The following is an 18,860-nucleotide window of genomic DNA, read 5'->3' on the forward strand; positions in this document are numbered from 1 at the left end:
CTAGGCGCGGCGGACGTGCGCCGCGCCGTGTGGAGGACTTGCCGCAGATTCAAGGCTTGCCTCGTACGCCGCCACGCAGTCCGGTACATCCGCCAGGAGGACCGCGCGTGGCTCCCAACTATCCGGCATCGGCCCCAGCCACCGCACAAGATACTGGCGATGCGCAGGAACTGTTCCGTCGCGGAGCCGCGCGCCGCGACCCCGATGATCAAGTTGAGGAGCAGCGCGGCTATCGTCGTGTCGGAGGATCGCCTCCACGATGTGACGAACATTGCCCGCACTATCCACAAGCGGGGCCGGACCATCACGTTCAAACGGAGCATAGTCGCTGGCAGGACGCTGCGACCGCGCAGCGTCTCGATCGTGTGGCGCGGCGACTGGACCAGCTGGAGCGCGAGAATCAGGAGCTGCGTCACCGGGTGCGCCAACAGGAGACGGCGCATTATCTGGGTGATCACCGCGGGAGCGCCGGTGATTATCAGCGTCGTTGGGGATAGTCGCTGGGTGGTAGCGCCGCAGCCGACCAACGTAAAAGGTAGGGTGTAGCCGTAAAGCCGTAGGTAGTTGCAACGTATAGGCATCACCTAATACCTTCAACACCGTGAATGGTCCAATAAAGCGTGGCGCGAGCTTGTTCGCGCCCAAGTTCGTCACTAAAGTGGGTTGAATACCGGACGTGGACAATAACACGCGGTCGCCCACGGCAAATCTCTCCATGTTCTTGCGGCCTCGACGATCTGCATTCTCCTTTTGGCGATCGACCGCAGTCGCGATCGCATCGCGGACATAGCGAACCACTGAGTGGCGCCGCTGCAGGAACTCGTTGACGGCCGCTGCATCGCGTGGCTGCGACTCCGGATTGGGGTCGAAGTTTGCGGGGGAAGGCGCGGCGACTTCCACCGCGCCCGGCGTGTCTTGATACCCGATTGCGCGACGACGCTGACTTGGATCGATCAACGTTCGACTCGTCCACGCTGCGATATCCGATGGTGTCGCCCTCGTGGCGGCACGCGTCCGCATCCCTCTTGCTGCAACCCGAGCTCCATGTCGTGTGGTGACTCCGTTCACTCGTGCGGAGTCAACATCGTGAGTGTTCTCACGACCAGTGTTGTCGGAAACTGCTGTGCCTTCGTCGGCTGGCCCATAGAGATCTATCGAGCGCTCCACACCGAGGAGCGCTGGAACACGCGGATGTCGTCCGTAGTTGATGTAGAACGGGGTGAGCCCCGTCGATGCGTGTTCGGCATTGTTGATGGCGAATTCGACCATGGGCAAGAAGGAGCTCCATGACTTGAATGACGTGGCGAAGCTCCTCAGCACATCCTCGATGACCCGGTTCGCGCGTTCAGTCTGGCCGTCCGTCTCTGGATGCGACGCGGTAGACATCGCCAACCGCGTTCCCATCAACTTGAACAACTCAGTCCAGAAGGCGGCGGTGAAGCGGGGATCTCGATCTGACACAATCGAGACCGGAAGACCGTGATGTCGGTAAACGATGTCGAGGAAGATCGCCGCGGACTGTTGCGCGGTGACGGAGGCGGCGACCGGAGCAAGATGCACCATTTTGCTGAGTCGGTCAACAAAGACGAGAACACCAGTGCGGCCTTGCGGGTCCCGAGGCAGCCCAAAGACGAAGTCCATACTCACCGAAGACCACGGTTCCGCTGCCACGGGCAAAGGTCGAAGCGGAGCCTGCTTTGACGGGGACGGCTTGACACGCTGGCACGCTTCGCAGGAGCGTACCCACTTCCGTACCCACTTGTACATATGCGGCCAGTAGAAGTCCCGGGACAGCGACGCGAATGTCTTCTCGCGTCCGAGGTGGCCGCCGCTGGGCGTGTCATGAAACTCGTGGATTAGCCGAGCTCGAAGATCGTCGTCCAGCGGGACGACGATGCGTGGCGGGTCCGAGCGATCGACGCAGTAGGTCAGAAGGGCTCCATCCAGTCCGTAGCGATCGATGCGGGCGCGGCTGCGTGGGGATAAGCGGCGCCGCGCCACTGCTGATGGATCTCTAAGGTACTTGATCATCTCGGAGCACGCCGCGTCCTCCTCGTACGCGGCCGTTATCAGGTCATGAAGCGGGCTGGTCGCTGCAACCTCGACCGCAGCGACTTCTTCCGCGACGCACACAGCACATTCGTCGTCATCCTCGTCGCCAACAGCGTGGCGACCCGACTGCACGTAGTCTGGCCGACGTGAGAGCGCGTCGGCGAGGATGTTGGTCTTGCCCGGCTTGTAGTGTACGACGAAGTTGTATTCGGAGAACAACGAGAGCCAGCGCGCCATGCGCTGGGACAAGTGGGGGCTCTTCGTCGCTGTCCGCAGCGACGCATGATCTGTGTAGATAGCGAAGGTCTGTTCGCCCAACAGATACACGCGGAACTTGATGAGTGCGTAGCGCATGGCTAGCAGCTCCTTGTCGTGTACAGGGTAGTTTCGCTCCGCCGGCTTCAGCTGACGCGACTGGTAACTCACCACACGTTCGCGTCCCTCATCATCAAACTGCATTAGGGCGCAACCTATTGCGAAGTCGCTTGCGTCGCATACCACGTGGAAAGACTTCGAATGGTCGGGCAGCATCAGGACAGGCGCGGTGGACAAGCCCGCCTTCACCGCGTCGAAGGCAGCTTGGTGATCGGGACGCCACGACCACATGGCGTCGGCCTTGAGCAGCTGGGACAGCGGACGGATGGTCAACGCAAAATTCTTCGAGTAGTGGTGGAGGTACGTCGCGAGACCCAGCCACTGTCGGAGCTGCTTCTGGTCCTGAGGTGTAGGCCACGCACAGATGGCCTCGATCTTCTCGGGGTCAGCACGGACACCATCTTTGCTGACGTAGCTCCCGAGCACAGGAATCTCGGGGGCGCAGAAGATACACTTCTTCAAGTTGGCGTACAGCTTGTTCTCCCGCATCACCTCGAACGCCTTCCGCAGGTGTTGGAGATGTACCTCGACGTCCGTCATGCCGCCCTCGGCACGGCTGTGAATGAAGATGTCGTCGAAGTAACTAGGCGCGAAGTCTCGGTACGGCCGAAGCAAGTTGGACACCATGCGGTTGAAGGTGGCGGGTGCATTCTTGAGCCCCTGTGGCATCACAAGCCATTCCCACAACATCCCGCTAGGCGTGCTGACCGCTGTCAGCGGCACGTCAGCTTCGCGCATCAAGCTCTGATAGAAACCATCCATCAGATCAATGGCACTGTACTTGGTGCTGCCAGACATGGTGTCCAGTACCATGTCCTTCCTCGGGATCGGCGTCTGCGCCGGAATAGTGGCGTCGTTGAGCTTGTTGAAGGCGTGGACGATCCGCCATCCGCCGGTTGCTTTCTTCACGCAAAACGTCGGGCTGGAGTGTGGGGACAGGCTCTCTCGCACGTGGCCGGCTTGTCGGCGACTCTCAAAGAAGGCGTCGATGGCCTCGACTTGGTCGCGGGGAAGCGGCCACTGTCGCGTCACACAGTATTTCGCACCAGGCACGAGGTCGATCTCGTGCCGAACTCCGCGGTCGGGTGGAAGAGTGGCTGGGACCTTGTCCGGGAAGATCTCCATGAACTCACGCACAAGCGGGGCGACTGGGTTGCCGGCTGCTTCAAGTGCCGGCACCGATTGAGCTGCGTAGCGTGCTTGGCGTGCACTCTTCGGCTCAGCCCCTTTCGGGCGCATCCTCGCGTGGGAAGCTGGGTCCGACGCGCTGGCGTCGACGACCGCGATGGACTCAGTGTCTTCGGCGACGACCATGCACACTTGCTCGATCTGGCCCTTCTTCAAGTCGCGGAGGAAGTGTTTCCACGAGAGCCCAGGCAGCCGAGTGATCTCGGCGGCGTCGCACGGAGGACGTGCGGCCTCGACGTCACGTATTCGCAGAGGCGTCTCCGCGTCGTCCCCCACCAGGACTGAGATCACCTCAGACTCAGTCTCGATCGGGTCCGCCGATGGCGCACGAGGGCGGGGTGGTTTGCGACGGCCGCGACGGCGAACCGGACGCAGAGTGTCATCTGAGGCTGCCGATGAGAGCCCACGCTCGATCATGGCCGCTGAACTGGGACGCCGGGACACGACATCGGCGCCTGGACGTGCGTCGCCGTACACGACCGCGTCAACTTCATCAGGGAGCTCCCGCTCGACCACTCGCGGGAACTCATGCTCGACCGCGCGTGGGAGGCCACGCTCAACCACATCTCCTTCAGGGAGCTCCTGCTCGACCACTCGCGGGAACACATGCTCGACCGCGCGTGGGAGGCCACGCTCAACCACATCTCCTTCAGGGAGCTCCTGCTCGACCACTCGCGGGAACACATGCTCGACCGCGCGTGGGAGGCCACGCTCAACCACATCCTCTTGCTCTTCACCACTGGAGAGCCACTGCTCATCCGGACGTGGGAACCCATGCTCAACCACGCCAGACACGTCTTGAGACTCCTGCTCAAGACCAGCGCAAGTTGCGTGCTCGCACACCGCACACGAAGGGCCATCGCCCACTTCAGGTGCAGCATGGGCCATGGAGTTGGAGTCCATGACGGCAACGTGCGGCCACTGGTTAGGCGTTCCGCACAGGAACGCCAACACTGCATTCACATCGATGTCTCGGGGTCGGACTGTGCCAGTCAACCAGTTGATCTCAGGCTGGTGGCGGGCAAGCCACGGGATGCCGAAGACGCAGTCGAACGAGCCGCTCAACTCGATCACCAAGAACTCATCGGAACTACGGAACCCATCGAACTCGTACGCGAAGGTCGCGGAGCGTCGGGGCGTCCGCCGCGGCTTCCCATCAGCGTACTTCACGATCATGTCTCCAGGTCCTTCACGAATGTTCATGTCTCCCGGTAACACCGACAGACTCTCGGCGCGAACGAAGTTGTTCGTCGCGCCCGAGTCCAGCAGTGCGCGAAGCGGGCGCTTCGCGTTGTCAACGTGGATACTGAGCACGATCAATCTTGAGTCACTGCCGGATGTGGTGGCAAATAGTCGTGCATGAAGCACGGGAGGGCTAGGAGGAGGTTCGGCCACCAGAGAACCATCGCTCCTTCCACGACCAGTAGGGCGCCCCGCACCTACTGGTTGTCGCCGTTTTTTGGAGCGGCGACGTCGTTCGCGATTGTGACGTTCGCCTGCATGGGCGACGGCGCGCGGCACACGGCCGCGCGGTGTCCCGGTTTACCACAGCGGAAGCACAGCATCGGACGCGGACTGTGCGTCGATGGCGATGGTGTTGCTCGAGACGATGACGTCGGCCCCCGGCGTCCACCGTAATGCTGAATCGCATCCACCTCCATCGGCTCCGGCTCAGGCGCCGGGTCCCGAGAGACGTCGAATGCCTGCGACGCCGTAACACTGTAGTCTTCGCGTAGCGCAACAGCGAAGGCCTCTTCCAGTGTCGATGGAGTCTTCCGAGTCAGGTAGAAACGCTGGTAGCCAGCGTTCATGCCGGATATGAAGACATGGACTTGTGTAGCCATGTCCACTGGATGCGATGTGATGCACGACACGAGGTGCCGCGCGCGCTGGATGTACTCGAGCATGGACATGTGTCCTTGCTTCAACGACAAGAAGGCTGATCGCTGGACGCTCTCATCTTGGGGCGGCTCGAAGGCGAGTCGCAGGTCTGCCTTCATGGATGCCATAGTCGGGAAGCAGGAGGCGTCGGCGACGAGTTTGCCGAGCGCCCATTCTTTTGCCTTTCCTGCCAGCTTGGACAGGAGAAAGCGAGTGCGCGCGAGCTCGGTAGACAGCTGCCGAGCTTCAATCGCAATGTCCACCTCGCAGAACCAGCGGTTCAGGTGAAGGCGGCCCTTGCCTTCACCGCTGTACGTGGAGACATCGAGCTTGACGATGTCGGTCTTGTTCTTGGTCGACGTGGGAGTCGTCGCACGCTGACGAAGGTCAGCGAGCTCACGTGCCATGAACTCCTGGGCAGCCAGGCGTTGTTGTTGTTCCGTGCCGGCAGTCAGTAGTGTCTTGACGACACCGTCACCTGACACTGCAGCGAGTCTGTGCAGTGCCTCCCACTCGAACAGCGACAGATGAGGAAAGCTGGCGTGTTCAAGCGACATGCCGGTCGCCCCTCCGAGGGTGGACGCGTCGTTCATCGACGTGTCGTTCATCTTGGTCGTTGGACGGATCACAAAGTGCTACCAGGTGTAACGGGCTTGAGGCCGCTACCAACTTGCACAGGCGCGTAGGAAATAAGACTCTGATTGAGTGTTGGGACTGTCGCGGCACTCGAGACCGTCCCAACCATTAAACCTATACGGGACTGTGATTGGCCACCGCGCACTCGCGGTGGCACCCGTGTGACAGTAGCCTGTCACACCATCCTCCTCTCAAGGGTGGACATGCATGTATGTAAAAATCTAGGGCGGGTCTTGCGCGGCATGGTCGTGTCAGCTTCACATTTGGATCGGAGACGATATTGTGCTGCGCTTGACGCCGCTAGGCGCGGCGGACGTGCGCCGCGCCATGTGGAGGACTTGCCGCAGATTCAAGGCTTGCCTCGTACGCCGCCACGCAGTCCGGTACAGAAGAAATCATTCGGCTTGATGAAGAGTATCCTAACACTGAGGTTAAGGTCATGGCAGATGACGTGGCTTCCGCTTTCCGCAATATCAGCATACATAGCGGCAGTGTCCGCTGGTTTGCAGGTCTAATTGAAGAGGACGACGCACTAATTATCGATCTTTGTTGCCCGTTTGGCTGGACCGGATCGCCAGGCTACTACGAAGTTGTGGGGGGAGCTATCGCATATATTCACGGTTCTGACACCAATGCAGACTATTCAAACGGTTTTTTTTTTACTACCACTGGGTGGACGACCATGTAAATACCACCGCAGACGCTCGCACGAACTGTATCGACATCGAGCGGTCACTACGTTTCGCCATGACCGCGATGCTGGGGGCTAGCGCTGTCAACGAAGACAAATTCGAAAAGCCCCCGTCTCCACTCGACTCCTGGAAACGTGTTTTCGGTCACTAGACCTCGTGGATCCAGCGGCGCATGCCCTTGGGGGGTCATGTGCTTGGCGTTCTTCTTCCTGCTCAGACGGTCCGAAATCGTTGCTGTCACGCAAACGTCTTTCAAGTGGTTCACGCTTCGCGCTGAAGACATTTCCATGATCGATGAGCAAGGCGAGTGCACGCGTGCCCCAGACCTTGCTACGCTGTGTTGATCAAGCTGCGTGGGTCCAAGACAAATCAGAAGGGGTCAACTACGGTGAGGAAGCTACAGCGTTCCGGTCACGAGCTCATCTGTCCCGTGCTTGGAGCTCTACACCTCCTCCAGTCAAGGAAAATCCTCCCACAAGATATTCCGGCTGCTGTCTACCTCTCAGCGCACGGGATCCCAGCCTGTGTTACTACAAAAGAACTCGCTAGTGCGATAAAAAAAGCAGCTACCGAGCTGGGGGAAGATGCCAGCACTTCCAGTTCCTATTCATTACGGGCAGGAGGCGCCACCCATCTTTATCGAGCTGGGACCGACGCCATGACGATCCAGTTTCACGGGCGGTGGGCGTCAAAGGCATTCAAGAGCTACACTCGCCTGCGCAACGAGTCGGTTTCCAGTTTGTCGAGCAATATGATGCAAGGCTCCAAGGGTGACTCAACACTACATTAGTGGACGTTCATTGCATGACCATCTCGGACTAGGGGTAAGCTCTCCTCGTCCCCTGGTAGTATCGAGCTGATGGTCATAGCTAACTAAGCGCCCACTAATCGTAGATTGAAGTTGCCCCTATTGAAGTGGAAAGGGCACGGTTCTAACCCAATGTGGCGCAATTATAATATATATTATATAATATGATCTAAGTTACTGTAGCCAGTTTTGATAGAAGACTGGCCTGAACCAAATACATGTAATTGGTTTACTGTGATATCATATCATAATGAATACCGGTAGGGTCCATGTTCATGTGGTATAATTCACGTTAATATTATTAAATAATGGAATAAGCCAGGAAGCCTTTATATTCTGAGTAACATGCACAGGCATACAGTGGTTTTCATGCAAATTGTTTGGGAAGGATGTAGTTGTCATGCAAAACGCCCAACTCGTTATCTCATCGTCGGGATAGATGATGAGAAATATTTCTCATGAAATGATACTGTAGCTGAGGTTCAAAAGTAATACAGTATCCGAAGTGTTCAAGATGCGGAGTCGCGAAATATCACGAGAGTGAACGACGCGAGCATGAACCCCTCGTCCTCTGAGCCCCCTGCCGTCGATCTCGTTACATACATATTAATAGTACTAAGCGTACGAATTTCAATAAAGAAACTACAGGCATATAATGTGCACTTTTTATCAGCGCACATTATAAATGTTTGTCTATTATATTTGTTTATTTATCATTTGGACGTTCGTGTAGAGTATCCATGGGCAAAATGTAATACAGTCAAACCTGTTTATATGATCCTCCCTATTTGAGCCTTGCCATTTATTTGATGCAAGCTTTGTTGGTACCAAATATGTTACTTTGTTTTTGTATAACCGCTGTTTATATGTATACAAGGCATATGAGTCACATTTTGGAGGACCAAATTAGGTCTATCCTGTTTATTTGATTCACACTGTTCATGAACACACACTCTTCAAAGCCCCCACTGCTCAACGCCCAACACCCAACGCAAGCCCCCTTCCCTCGCAATGTCTCCTCGCACCTGTCTGACGCTAGAACAAAAGTTCCAAGTGCACCTAAAGCTCAAGCAGAATCCTGGCATGAACAACCCCATGCTCGCTGAGTGGATTTGACAGCGATTTTATCGAGTGGGAGGGCGCTGTGAGCGCTAGTGAGTATCTGGCAGTGGACGAGGACGTGCCTGCGCACGAGCCAGATGTGATAGTGGACGAAGCAGCAGGAAGTGATGCAGTTTCGCAGGACGAGCAGGAGGAGGCGGAGGAGGACCAGGAACCCACAATTCAACCTGCCATCGCTCTGAGACACTGCATGGAGCTGTCTGCATTTCTGCTTCAATGCGGAGAGCAGACTGATAGAGAGCGAAGAGCTTTACAGACCGTGACCGCTTTGCTTCGGGAGACTACGGTGAAGGCAAAGCGGCAGGGAATTATGCGGTATTTCTTTACGTGTACCACATATTTTTTTTTAACTGAGTCCATTTTATATGAGTCATTGTTGTAGATGGCCACCAACGGGGCCTCATATAAACAGGTTTGACTGTAGTCTGTCAAGTAGGTTTGACCCCAATACCATGTGTTGCACAAACACTGCTGGCGGGTTTTTACAGTATTGGTTCATCCAAAAGCTGAAGACAATGGCTGACGGTTTGTACACTCGATCACCGCCATCAGTTCCAGCTGGATCACGACGTGACAGGACTTCCGTCTTGGGTTCTTGCTGAGGTTTAGAATTTTAGGTTAAGTTTGTAACTCAATTATCATATTTCCCTGTGAAGAAAGAGTGACAGCGAAATTTACAAACTCGTTCGTGATGTACACTACCTCACGCCATACCATCGGCGAATCAAACGCGCCACTATACGTACATGTAGCAGGCTGCTACTAGCACCATACATACTTTGTCTCGTCGCTAAAGGCTAACCTGTAAGCCTCCTACGTTGCAAAAGAGCCTATCAGACGGAATCACAATGCATTGAGTTTTATCGTGCCAACAACGATTCGTGCTCTCTTACGCTAGTGCACGAAGGCGCTTGTGCAAGCAACCTCTTTCTTACTCCTTCTCGAAGAACTTCTCCAGAGACTGGCCGAACTTGCCGTCGAAGAAAACCTCCGAGGACGGGAAGCGAACTGATGGTTTGGCAGGCTTCGCATCGGGGTTGGCGTAGCCCAACGCCACCACCACAGGAATGCTATAGCGGTCGGGAATGTCCAGTACTTGCTTCACCTTGGCTTGGTTCAGGCCTTCGATGGGGCACGTCGCGAGGCCGTGCACCTGGGCGGCGTACAAGAAGGTGGCGGCGGCAAACGTCGTCTGCTTGTATGCCCACGCCTCGGTGGACACGTTCGGGTTGTGCTCACCCGAGAAGAGCTCCACGGCATGAGGGACCTTGTTCACGAGAGCCTCAGGGGCGCCGTTGTCGCGGCCGAGCTGCTGCAGGCGGGGCACGTTCTTGCTGGGTTCTGTAGTGACACAAACAGCGATCGCGTCAGTAACGCGTCAGCATCATCAGGGCTCGACGCGGTGGTGTGCAGTACCGCAATCGGCCGCGAAGACGACGGCGACGGGGGCCTCGTTGATTTTGCGAATGTTGCTGTCCATCATGGCGCCCGACAGCCTCGCACGGTCCTCAGCCGAGCGCACCACGATGCATACATAGGCCTGCGTGTTGAATCCGGTCGGGGCTCGCTGTGCAGCAGCGACTTTTTTAGTCAGAACATAGACAACTGATCCACCGTGAGGGGTGACTGATCGATCACCTGCGTGAGCTTGAGGATCTCCCGGAGGGTTTCGGCCGGCACGGGGTCGGACAGGAAAGACTTGCACGCGAAGCGCTCGCGAATCGCAGCTCCCAGGTGTTTGGCCATCGTGGTATTCGGTGAGTGTGCAGTGAAAAGCAAGTTGAAAAGTGACGCCGGAAATGCCCCGGCACTGAGTGCCTGGTACGTAATCCAGTTTTGATTCTGTTAGCGAACCTGTCAGACCCAACAAACATTTTGCACGAAAAGCAACACGCAGGAAATGACCCAGCCCCCAGTGTCTGGTGCGTATTACGCACTGCGTAATCAAAATTTGATTTTGTCCGCGATAACAACCATTTTTCCCGACTTGTAAAACAGCTATCTGCTGACACTTTTGAGTGAAATATCCAGTATCCCAGCCTTCGCCCGTAGAACTCGGGTGAACTGAGCAGGCAAACTATAATAGTGCTTCGGCGGACTACTCTTTGGACACTTCGTGCTATTCGAGGAGCCATTCGAGTCACCTGGACAACGACGAATGGGACACAAATGCCCTGTTGGGGACTGACAAATGTGACCCAAATACGGAAGCGCTGGACTGCCAAAGGTGGGGCTGGACATGCTGCTGTTCAAGCGGCTGTCGATGCAAAGTTGCAGACCTCGAGGTGGGCACGTTCATGCGCCGCGAGGAGATTCATCCAGCACGTGGCTGCACAGATATTTGATGAGTTGGCGGGCGGTGACGTCTCGTACCGAGAAGTAGAGCGTGTGCTGGAGACCAAGTGCCAGGGTGGACACACACAAATTGCTGGCGCATCAGGGCGTCAAAATGGAGTGTTTTGAAGGGAGGGTGCTGCCTTTCGACCTGCACGCGGTTGGTGACGCGTGGTGGAGGCGCTGGCACAATTATAGAGGACAGCGCTCGGACGAGACTGCGGGCGACGACATGGTCAGAGAGAGTTATGGGCTGGAGATGGTCGATGTGAAAACTGGTAGGTGCGTGTCGCGCTGTGTAGTCCACAGCGTTACTCTATCATGCTCTTCACCGCACTGCTCTTCGGGAACTGCCCAGACGACGAGTACGCACAAGTAATCCAGTCGTTGCGAACAGGAATGACATTGGCCATGACCGAGTTTGCAAGGGGCTGCCACATCCTCGAGAACGCCCCGCAGGCCGTGGGCAATGTCCCCATTCGAGCTTATCTCGACAGCGTCTTCAACGTCCGGCACGAAGACATGCACTACTACATGTTCATCAACATCATGATGATCCTGACGCTGCGCTTCCTCGGCCTTCTAGCGCTGCGCTTCATCAACTACCAAAAGAAGTAGGAGGATCAGGGGACCCTAAAATAATATTTATATTTGTCATGGGCTTCGAGCCTGGATAAATTATGGCAAGTGTCGAGGCTGCACCAAACATACTTTATGACCTGCGCGCAAGAAGGTAAATAAATAATTGAGTAATTGGTGTCAATAAGAACACAGAGCCACAGTTGTTTCGCACATTCACGTGTATTGAATGAAGAGCGAAGTTACTAGTGCATGGCCTCAACAACCGTCTTGGCGTCCCAATAGGCAGCGTTTTCTCGTAAGAAAAGAATCATCTCCAAGGTGATTGGCATCAGACCATGACGTTCATGTCCGAACGTGATGCGAGCCACGCTGGTGTCACTACAACAGGAAACATTGAAAGTGGTCTTGCAGAAGTTTGTAAAGGAACAGCAGAACGACTGGGTGGGCGCTGCAAGAAATAATTTAGGGTTTGATACACATAAAATTACCTGAAATAATGTGGCCCAACATAAATAACGGGCACATCTAGGCATGATTGAGAAAATAAATAACTTGCTGTTATTTATCAAAATTACTGCAGCGACAATATTTTTTTTGGGAGCCCTGAGCCTACGCACGCACAGTGCTCGTACAATTTCGTGTAAGTTCATCCAATGCAAGTTTCCGCCGTGATACACTCCTCAACGTTCTCACGTCAGCAGCATTTCTGCAACGCCTGGTCCACCAACATGTTTTCCATCATTTCATTGCTCGTCGAAATGTTGGCGGACGTCGCGCTCACCACGAGCTTGGTCAGCGCAATTGTCTTGGCATCCTGTTGGATCTCTGGATCCGAGATGATCGGCGTGAGGTGGTAGCACGTAAGCACGCGGGTAACAGCCTCTCCATCAGCATTCGCACCATCAGTGCTCTGCGGCTTCATCAGCACATATCCCTTCAACAGGAAATGCATGCCGCGAACCAGCTCCTCGTCGAACGTGAACGGCTCAATGTACGAATCCCAGACCATCACAACGCGATTGCTTTCCACGTATCGCCGCAGCACCTGCTGCACGTAGAATGTCGCGCACCTACCAGTTTTCACATCGACCATCTCCAGCCCGTACCTCTCTCTGACCACGTCGTCGCCCACAGTCTCGTCCGAGCGCCGTCCTCTATAATTGTGCCAGCGCCTCCACCACGCGTCACCAACCGCGTGCAGGTCGAAAGGCAGCGCCCTCCTCTTATCATACATTTCAATGCTCAAGCCCTCCCGCAGCAGCGGCCAGTGCGTCTCTATCCCCACTGGCACTGGACAGTTGGTCTCCAGCACGCGCTCCACTTCTCGGTACGAGACGTCGATGCTCGCCGCCAACTCGTCAAATATCCGCGCAGCTACGTGCTGGATGAAGCCCGCAGGGATCTCCACGCGGCGCACGTGCTTGCCCGTTTCAGACTCGGAGTTCTGCAGCGACAGCCGCCTGAACAGCAGCTTCTCGACGCTCTTGACCAGCTTGAACTGGGCCCTGCACTTGTCGCGGAGGCGACTGTTCTCCAGCTCCACCTTGAGGCGGCGCTCGAGTTGGCGAGCACAGATGTCCTGCCACACTTTGGGCGGCTTCTGGTTAGAGGAGCGACCGTTTTCGTGCTCGAGGGGGCAGCCAACTGCGCCGCGGTTGGTCTGCAACTGCTGCAGTTTGAGATCGAGACCGTCAACCTCCGCGCGCAGGCGGCGCAACTCCTGCAGCTTCTTGCTGCGAGCCTTGTTGGGGTCGTAGTTGCGTTTGGGTCTGGTGTTCCGCTTGGTGCGTTTGGGCTGGGAGTTGGGGGTCGCGACGGAACCGTTAACCGAAGAGGTGGCGACAGTGCCCAGGAAGGCGATATCGCTGACCAGAGCATCAAGCAGAGCCTCTGGGTCCCATTCGTCGTCGTCCAGGGGCGGTAGAGATGCCATATCACTAGATGGAGGGACAGTGCCAGGCGATGCAATGGCTGGGCCTTCGTCGAGAGAGGGCGGCGCTGGCGCCGGTAGTACGGACTCGTGCTCTTGGCGCGACATTTGTGCTAAGCCTTATTGTGCGTTGCAAACGTTTTGTCGTTTTCACTTGCGCTTATAATAAGCTGAGGTCGATTTCTAAAATAAAACGAGGTCGATAAAAAGGACAGATAGATATCACGAGGTTGCACGAAAGGCATCATATGAGAGGCATTTTATCAAAAGTATCACTAACGTGTTTTTGAGTTTTTTTTTGTAATTGGCCTTGAAAGTTGGTGAGACCAGTTTCTACGGAGCAGAGAAAACGAGCAAAAACAAAACGAACTCCTGTAAAAGCATGGCGATGGAGACTGGATCGATGGCCCAGGAGGCGACAGCAGCTCGATTGAAGAAGAAACCGTGCCTCCCGCGAGTGCAGTTGATGCTCTAGCTGTCCCCGAGGGCGGTCCTCTTCTGTTTGGAAGAAGAATGGTCGATTACCGATTAGTGGTCTTCTCAATTTGCTAAGTAGTAGTGCTATCTTCTTGTCGTTTATTCGATCAGTGTCTGGAATACGATACCTGTAAGGCTGAGGGCGGTCCTCTTCTTGAGGAGCTAAAAGACGTCGATTGGTAACAGTTTCATAAATGCAATCTAGGATCTTCTAGCCCAGAATTTTAGCTTTTTGAAACTAACACATACTTCGAAGTAGTTTTTAGTTTTTGGTGGTCGGCTCTCGTTGCCTCGGGCAACCGGCCGTAACTTCTCCTCTACTTCGAGTTTAGATTCAGTGAATAGCGTTAGAGGAAGCCAAGACGCCGCGCTTGCGCCCTGTGCTCGTCGCTGAAACATCTCAAATACACGATAGCGATACTTTTGATAAAATGTCTCTCATATGAACCACATGAACCTTTGCCGGGTTCACGGTATCACGGAGGCAAAGCCGGAATTTTGTCGTTGAATTCCCTCGATGCAGATCCCGTACCGCCATCATTTCACGCAGCCGTGGCCGGGCTGCCCCGTTTCCATTATCCACTATTTTGCAACGCTTCAAGTAGACTCCCAGTGGGAATGGCCAAAAATAAATATGCCCAAAAGTATTTGTGTATTTTCGTACAAATACTTTATTTTCGATTTGATACTATTTAATTCTGAAATTTAATGTCGACAAATTCTAAAGTTTGGAAATCTATTGCTGCACCAGCCAACTTACCGAGCCGTATAGACATTCGCTGAGAGATTCGAAAGCCGTACCCCACTTTTCAATTAGCACCCAGTCCTGGATCATCCCGCACACCTCTCGCCTACACGATGGCTGACCCAGTAAGTCCGCCTTCACGCCCAATCAAATATCCTACTTCTACATCAAGCCCTGCTTAAACGAGCAGGGAGACCCCACGTGCTAGTACCGGTGCAAGACCTGTGGGAAGTGTGGAGTAGCGCCTTCGCAGTTTTGCGCAAAGTGGTTGTAACGGGGTTACACGCACAAGTGGCTGCAAGCCACTTGTGAATTTAACAGATAGGTTATCTGTTAAAAGTTTTGGATACTTCCTCCCCTTGGTGTAAGACACACCAATAGATACATTGAAGTGGACCACCACAATGAGTGGCCCCCACATACCCAAAAATCCTATTGGTAGAAAGCAGCATCTTTCTACCAATCAGAGTCATGCATATTAGCGGGGCTCTGACAGCCAGCCGCTGTCAACCCTTTCATAGATGATAAACAGTTTTAGCAGATTTAGGAGGAAGATCAATTTACAAACAATACAGTTCTCATTTTACCTAATCTAAGTCACTTGGAATCCCTTTTTATTTAACTTATATTTGTGTATTCAAATATAATTAACCTAAGTACTTACTAAGTACTTACGCTTCCTCATACACGTTGCGCAACGTGTAAGCTAAAGTAGTGAGTCAAGTTAGACCCACTACACCTGGTAGCACTTTGTAGTCCGTCCAACGACCGACTGCTTGACGTTCGTACGCGGTGTACGAACGCGGAGCCGAGAACCGCATGAGCACGGAGGTGCCCATGGAGAGCTCCAACACGCCTGCCACGCATGTTGCACGCGCCGACTGCCCCCACCTGTCTGACCCAGAGTGGGAAGCCCTCCAACGACTGTCAACAGTCATTGGAGAAGCGGCGATAGCTACGATGCTGCGTACGCTATCGCCGACGGAGCAACATGGTGTTGCTCTGGGGTTAATCATGAAGGAGTAGCGTGACGGTGCTTCCTCAGTGACGGCGTCGTCAGGGACGGCACCGCGTGCTCAATCATTAAAGTTGAGCGTAAGCAATTACGTGGGAAGAGAGGGCGAGCCTCTCCTCCGATGGCTTGTCGAGCTCGACACAGCCATAGCGGCTCGACGCATTGTCGACCAGCTGTCGAAGGTCGCGTTCGCCATGTCCGGCCTTGGCGGACGCGCAAGGAGTTGGGCGTATGGACGCCGACTCTCCGATCCTACGTGCTTCAGCACGTACGAAGTGTTCAAAGAGGAGCTCAAACAAGCGTTTGAGCCCCCGCAAAACGAGTTCCGGTCGAGGGCGGAGTTCCTCGACCTTCAGCAGGGTAAGCATGACGTCCATGCTTACGCGCAGCGCGCACGATATTTGGTATCAAATATCGTGACTAACCCGATTGACGAGGCGACCAAGGTCGTCACGTTTATGAAGGGGCTTAGAGATGGGCCTGTGAAGACCTATCTCTTCCGAGAGTACCCGAGTACTCTCGAAGCTGCGATTTCTCTTGCCATGCAGGAAGAGTTTAGCCTGCGGCAGGCTAAACTGCATGTGAACGTGCCGAGGCCGCAACCGCGCCCGGTAGCGAGGCCGGGAGGTCCGGAACCAATGGACCTCTCGAACGCAACAACTGCTGGTTATCAGCAGCACGGAAGTAATGTACGATGCTTCCGTTGCGGAAGGATCGGTCACTTTGCCAGGGAGTGCACGGCTCTCGTGCACTACAATGATGGCTGTCGTGGCGATGCTAGGCATCGCCGCGGACCAACAAAAAAACGCGAACATCCAGTAGGCGCGGGGCGCCCTACTGGTAATGCAGTCGCGCGTGCCGACATCGGGCACGCGACACTGAGGACTGCAGCCCCAGTGAGACCAGCTCTCGCTGCAAGAAACAAAATGACAGGCCGAACCTAATCACCATGAAGGTTTACTCGAAGAGAGCGAGTGACTCTCTTCGAGCTTTGGTAGATTCAGGCGCGTCGAACAACTTTGTTCGACTACGAAGCCTGTCGAGACTTGACTTCGAGGAGGTAAATGTACCTCGAAGTCTTCTGGAGGTACGACTGGCAACAGGTGCCATCGTGAAGACCGAGAAGCGCGTCGTGAACGTGCGCTTCTCGTACAAACAACGAGTGTTTGTCGAACACTTTATCGTCCTGGACCTGGACGATAAGTTCGACGTGGTAATGGGCATGCCGCGGCTTGCACGGCATGATCCGGTAATAGACTGGAAGAAGCGCACGCTCGTGCGCTTCGGACGCGACAGCGGAACAGAGAGCGATGGCCCTGTTACCGCAGCGCACGCACCAGCAGGTGCGCGCGGCTCACCAGTCGAGACAGCGCTTAATGCTGCTGTCCCGGAGTGTCCAGGAAGTGCGCGAGGGCGCGCACAAGTGAGACCAACGTCGGCAATGCTGCCGACGTCAGAAGAAAAGATGTGTTGGTTCCGGGAACCAACACCCACGTTCAAGCGTGTAAGGGACAGTCCCTGACCCGAAGAGGTCAGGTCGACGACGACGCGTCGGCTCCGGGAGCCGACGCACCCTCGGTCATGAGGGGCTCCGCCAATGAATGGCGTCGAGGTGACGAAGGCGTGTCAACTCCGGGAGTTGACGCTGCAAACAGTGCGGACGGTTGCAAACGTACCGCACCGACGCAATTTGCATGCTGTCGTGCAGCCGGGCTGCACGACGAAGCGCCATGCGATCAAGCCGGGCTTGATATCGCGCGCCCGCAGACAGGGTCCGCCGGCGAACAACTGTCCACGGCCGGGCCTGGACCAGAAGAACAACTGTGCGGAGCCCGGCTCCGCACAACAAGAAGACGGCGCAAGCGGAAAACGCTGCGCAAGTCTCGGTCCGGGACCGAGACGCAACAAGAAACAATCTGCTGGGCAGACTGCGGCGGTGACGCCGAATGTCAAGACGCTAAGCGTCTTAACGCGCACCGATACTAGATTCCAGTATCGTGAGATGGAACTCGCTAGTCCTCCGACGACGGCGTCGGAGTTGACTTCGCTTCAGCCATGAGCTGGAAGCGCTTCACGCGCGACTTGCACGATGGACGCATCGAGCAGGTCTGCGTTCTTTCGAACAGCGAAAGAACGGCGAGCGAGAGCGAAGAGCTGAGGCAGCTATTCATGGGAAGTACCACTGAGAGTGAAGACACTCTCAGTGCGAAGACGAAGCGAGAGCGCTTCGAGGAACAAGGTTGGGACTCGCTGAAGTCCAGTCCCTATTACGAATTGTTGAGGGAGTACAAAGACGTACTCCCGGAAGAGATTCCTGCGGAGCTTCCGCAGGATAAGGGCATTCAGCACGAGATTGATCTCGTGCCGGGCACGAAGTACTGTGTCACGCGGCAGTGGCCACTGCCGCGAGAGCAAGTGAACGTCGTCGTAAAGCAGGACAAGTGCGGGAATCAAAGTCCCCGCACAGTGTTCCGACGTTCTGTGTCAAAAAACCGCATGGCGGATGGTGCATCGTTCATGCCTACAACAAGCTGATCGATGCGACAGTACCAGCGCAGACGCCGATACCACGAAAAGATGTCATCATCGATTCGATGGCCGGGAGCACCGTTTACAGTGCTCTCGACTTGCGAGATGGATTCTATCAGATCCTAATGCGTGAGAGCGATATCCCTCTCACGGCAGTGAGCACGCCAAGCGGCATGCTCTGGGAATGGCTAGTAATGCCACAGGGGCTTAAGAATGCCCCTGCGACTTTCAACAGGTGCGTGGCGCACTTGTTGCGCTCGGTGCGCGACTTCGCACCGAGCTACTTCGATGATGTGTTCATCCACAGCCGAGCTGTGGACGGGAAGACCGACATAGAGATGCACAGGGTGCATCTCCGGAAGCTACTTGAGCTTATGCGAAAGCATAAGCTCTACGCGAACCTGAAGAAGTGTATCTTCGGGGCGAGCGAGATAGCCGTCCTCGGGTGTCTCGTAGGGAAGAATGGTGTTCGCCCTGACCCGGAAAAGGTCAGA

The 18,860-nt window shown here is 55.4% G+C and overlaps 5 protein-coding genes across 5 annotated transcripts; 1 reads left to right on the forward strand and 4 right to left on the reverse strand.

The window, feature by feature from the left end:
- IUM83_11079 (reverse transcriptase) lies at nucleotides 1–4,935 on the reverse strand (the record flags this gene model as incomplete). The annotated part of the gene is made up of 1 exon (XM_067935621.1): nucleotides 1–4,935. One exon carries the CDS (start codon nucleotides 4,933–4,935, stop codon nucleotides 1–3), a length of 4,935 nt encoding a protein of 1,644 aa, XP_067798847.1.
- A 119-nt stretch (nucleotides 4,936–5,054) lies between these two features.
- IUM83_11080 (putative Polyprotein) lies at nucleotides 5,055–6,104 on the reverse strand (the record flags this gene model as incomplete). The annotated part of the gene is made up of 1 exon (XM_067935622.1): nucleotides 5,055–6,104. The coding sequence occupies one exon, from the start codon at nucleotides 6,102–6,104 to the stop codon at nucleotides 5,055–5,057; it is 1,050 nt and encodes a 349-aa protein (XP_067798756.1).
- Nucleotides 6,105–9,685: 3,581 nt separating this feature from the next.
- IUM83_11081 (Nitroreductase family) lies at nucleotides 9,686–10,500 on the reverse strand (the record flags this gene model as incomplete). Its single annotated transcript, XM_067935623.1, has 3 exons — nucleotides 9,686–10,095; nucleotides 10,171–10,321; nucleotides 10,393–10,500. The coding sequence occupies 3 exons, from the start codon at nucleotides 10,498–10,500 to the stop codon at nucleotides 9,686–9,688; spliced, it is 669 nt and encodes a 222-aa protein (XP_067798880.1).
- Nucleotides 10,501–11,409: 909 nt separating this feature from the next.
- Nucleotides 11,410–11,706, forward strand: IUM83_11082 (ATP-binding Cassette (ABC) Superfamily; the record flags this gene model as incomplete). The annotated part of the gene is made up of 1 exon (XM_067935624.1): nucleotides 11,410–11,706. One exon carries the CDS (start codon nucleotides 11,410–11,412, stop codon nucleotides 11,704–11,706), a length of 297 nt encoding a protein of 98 aa, XP_067798757.1.
- A 658-nt stretch (nucleotides 11,707–12,364) lies between these two features.
- On the reverse strand, nucleotides 12,365–13,708 carry IUM83_11083 (M96 mating-specific protein family; the record flags this gene model as incomplete). The annotated part of the gene is made up of 1 exon (XM_067935625.1): nucleotides 12,365–13,708. The coding sequence occupies one exon, from the start codon at nucleotides 13,706–13,708 to the stop codon at nucleotides 12,365–12,367; it is 1,344 nt and encodes a 447-aa protein (XP_067798758.1).
- Nucleotides 13,709–18,860: the final 5,152 nt, after the last annotated feature.

This window comes from Phytophthora cinnamomi (genome assembly GCF_018691715.1).
Source record: "Phytophthora cinnamomi strain GKB4 chromosome Unknown Contig7, whole genome shotgun sequence".
Classification (NCBI taxonomy): Eukaryota; Oomycota; class Peronosporomycetes; order Peronosporales; family Peronosporaceae; genus Phytophthora; species Phytophthora cinnamomi.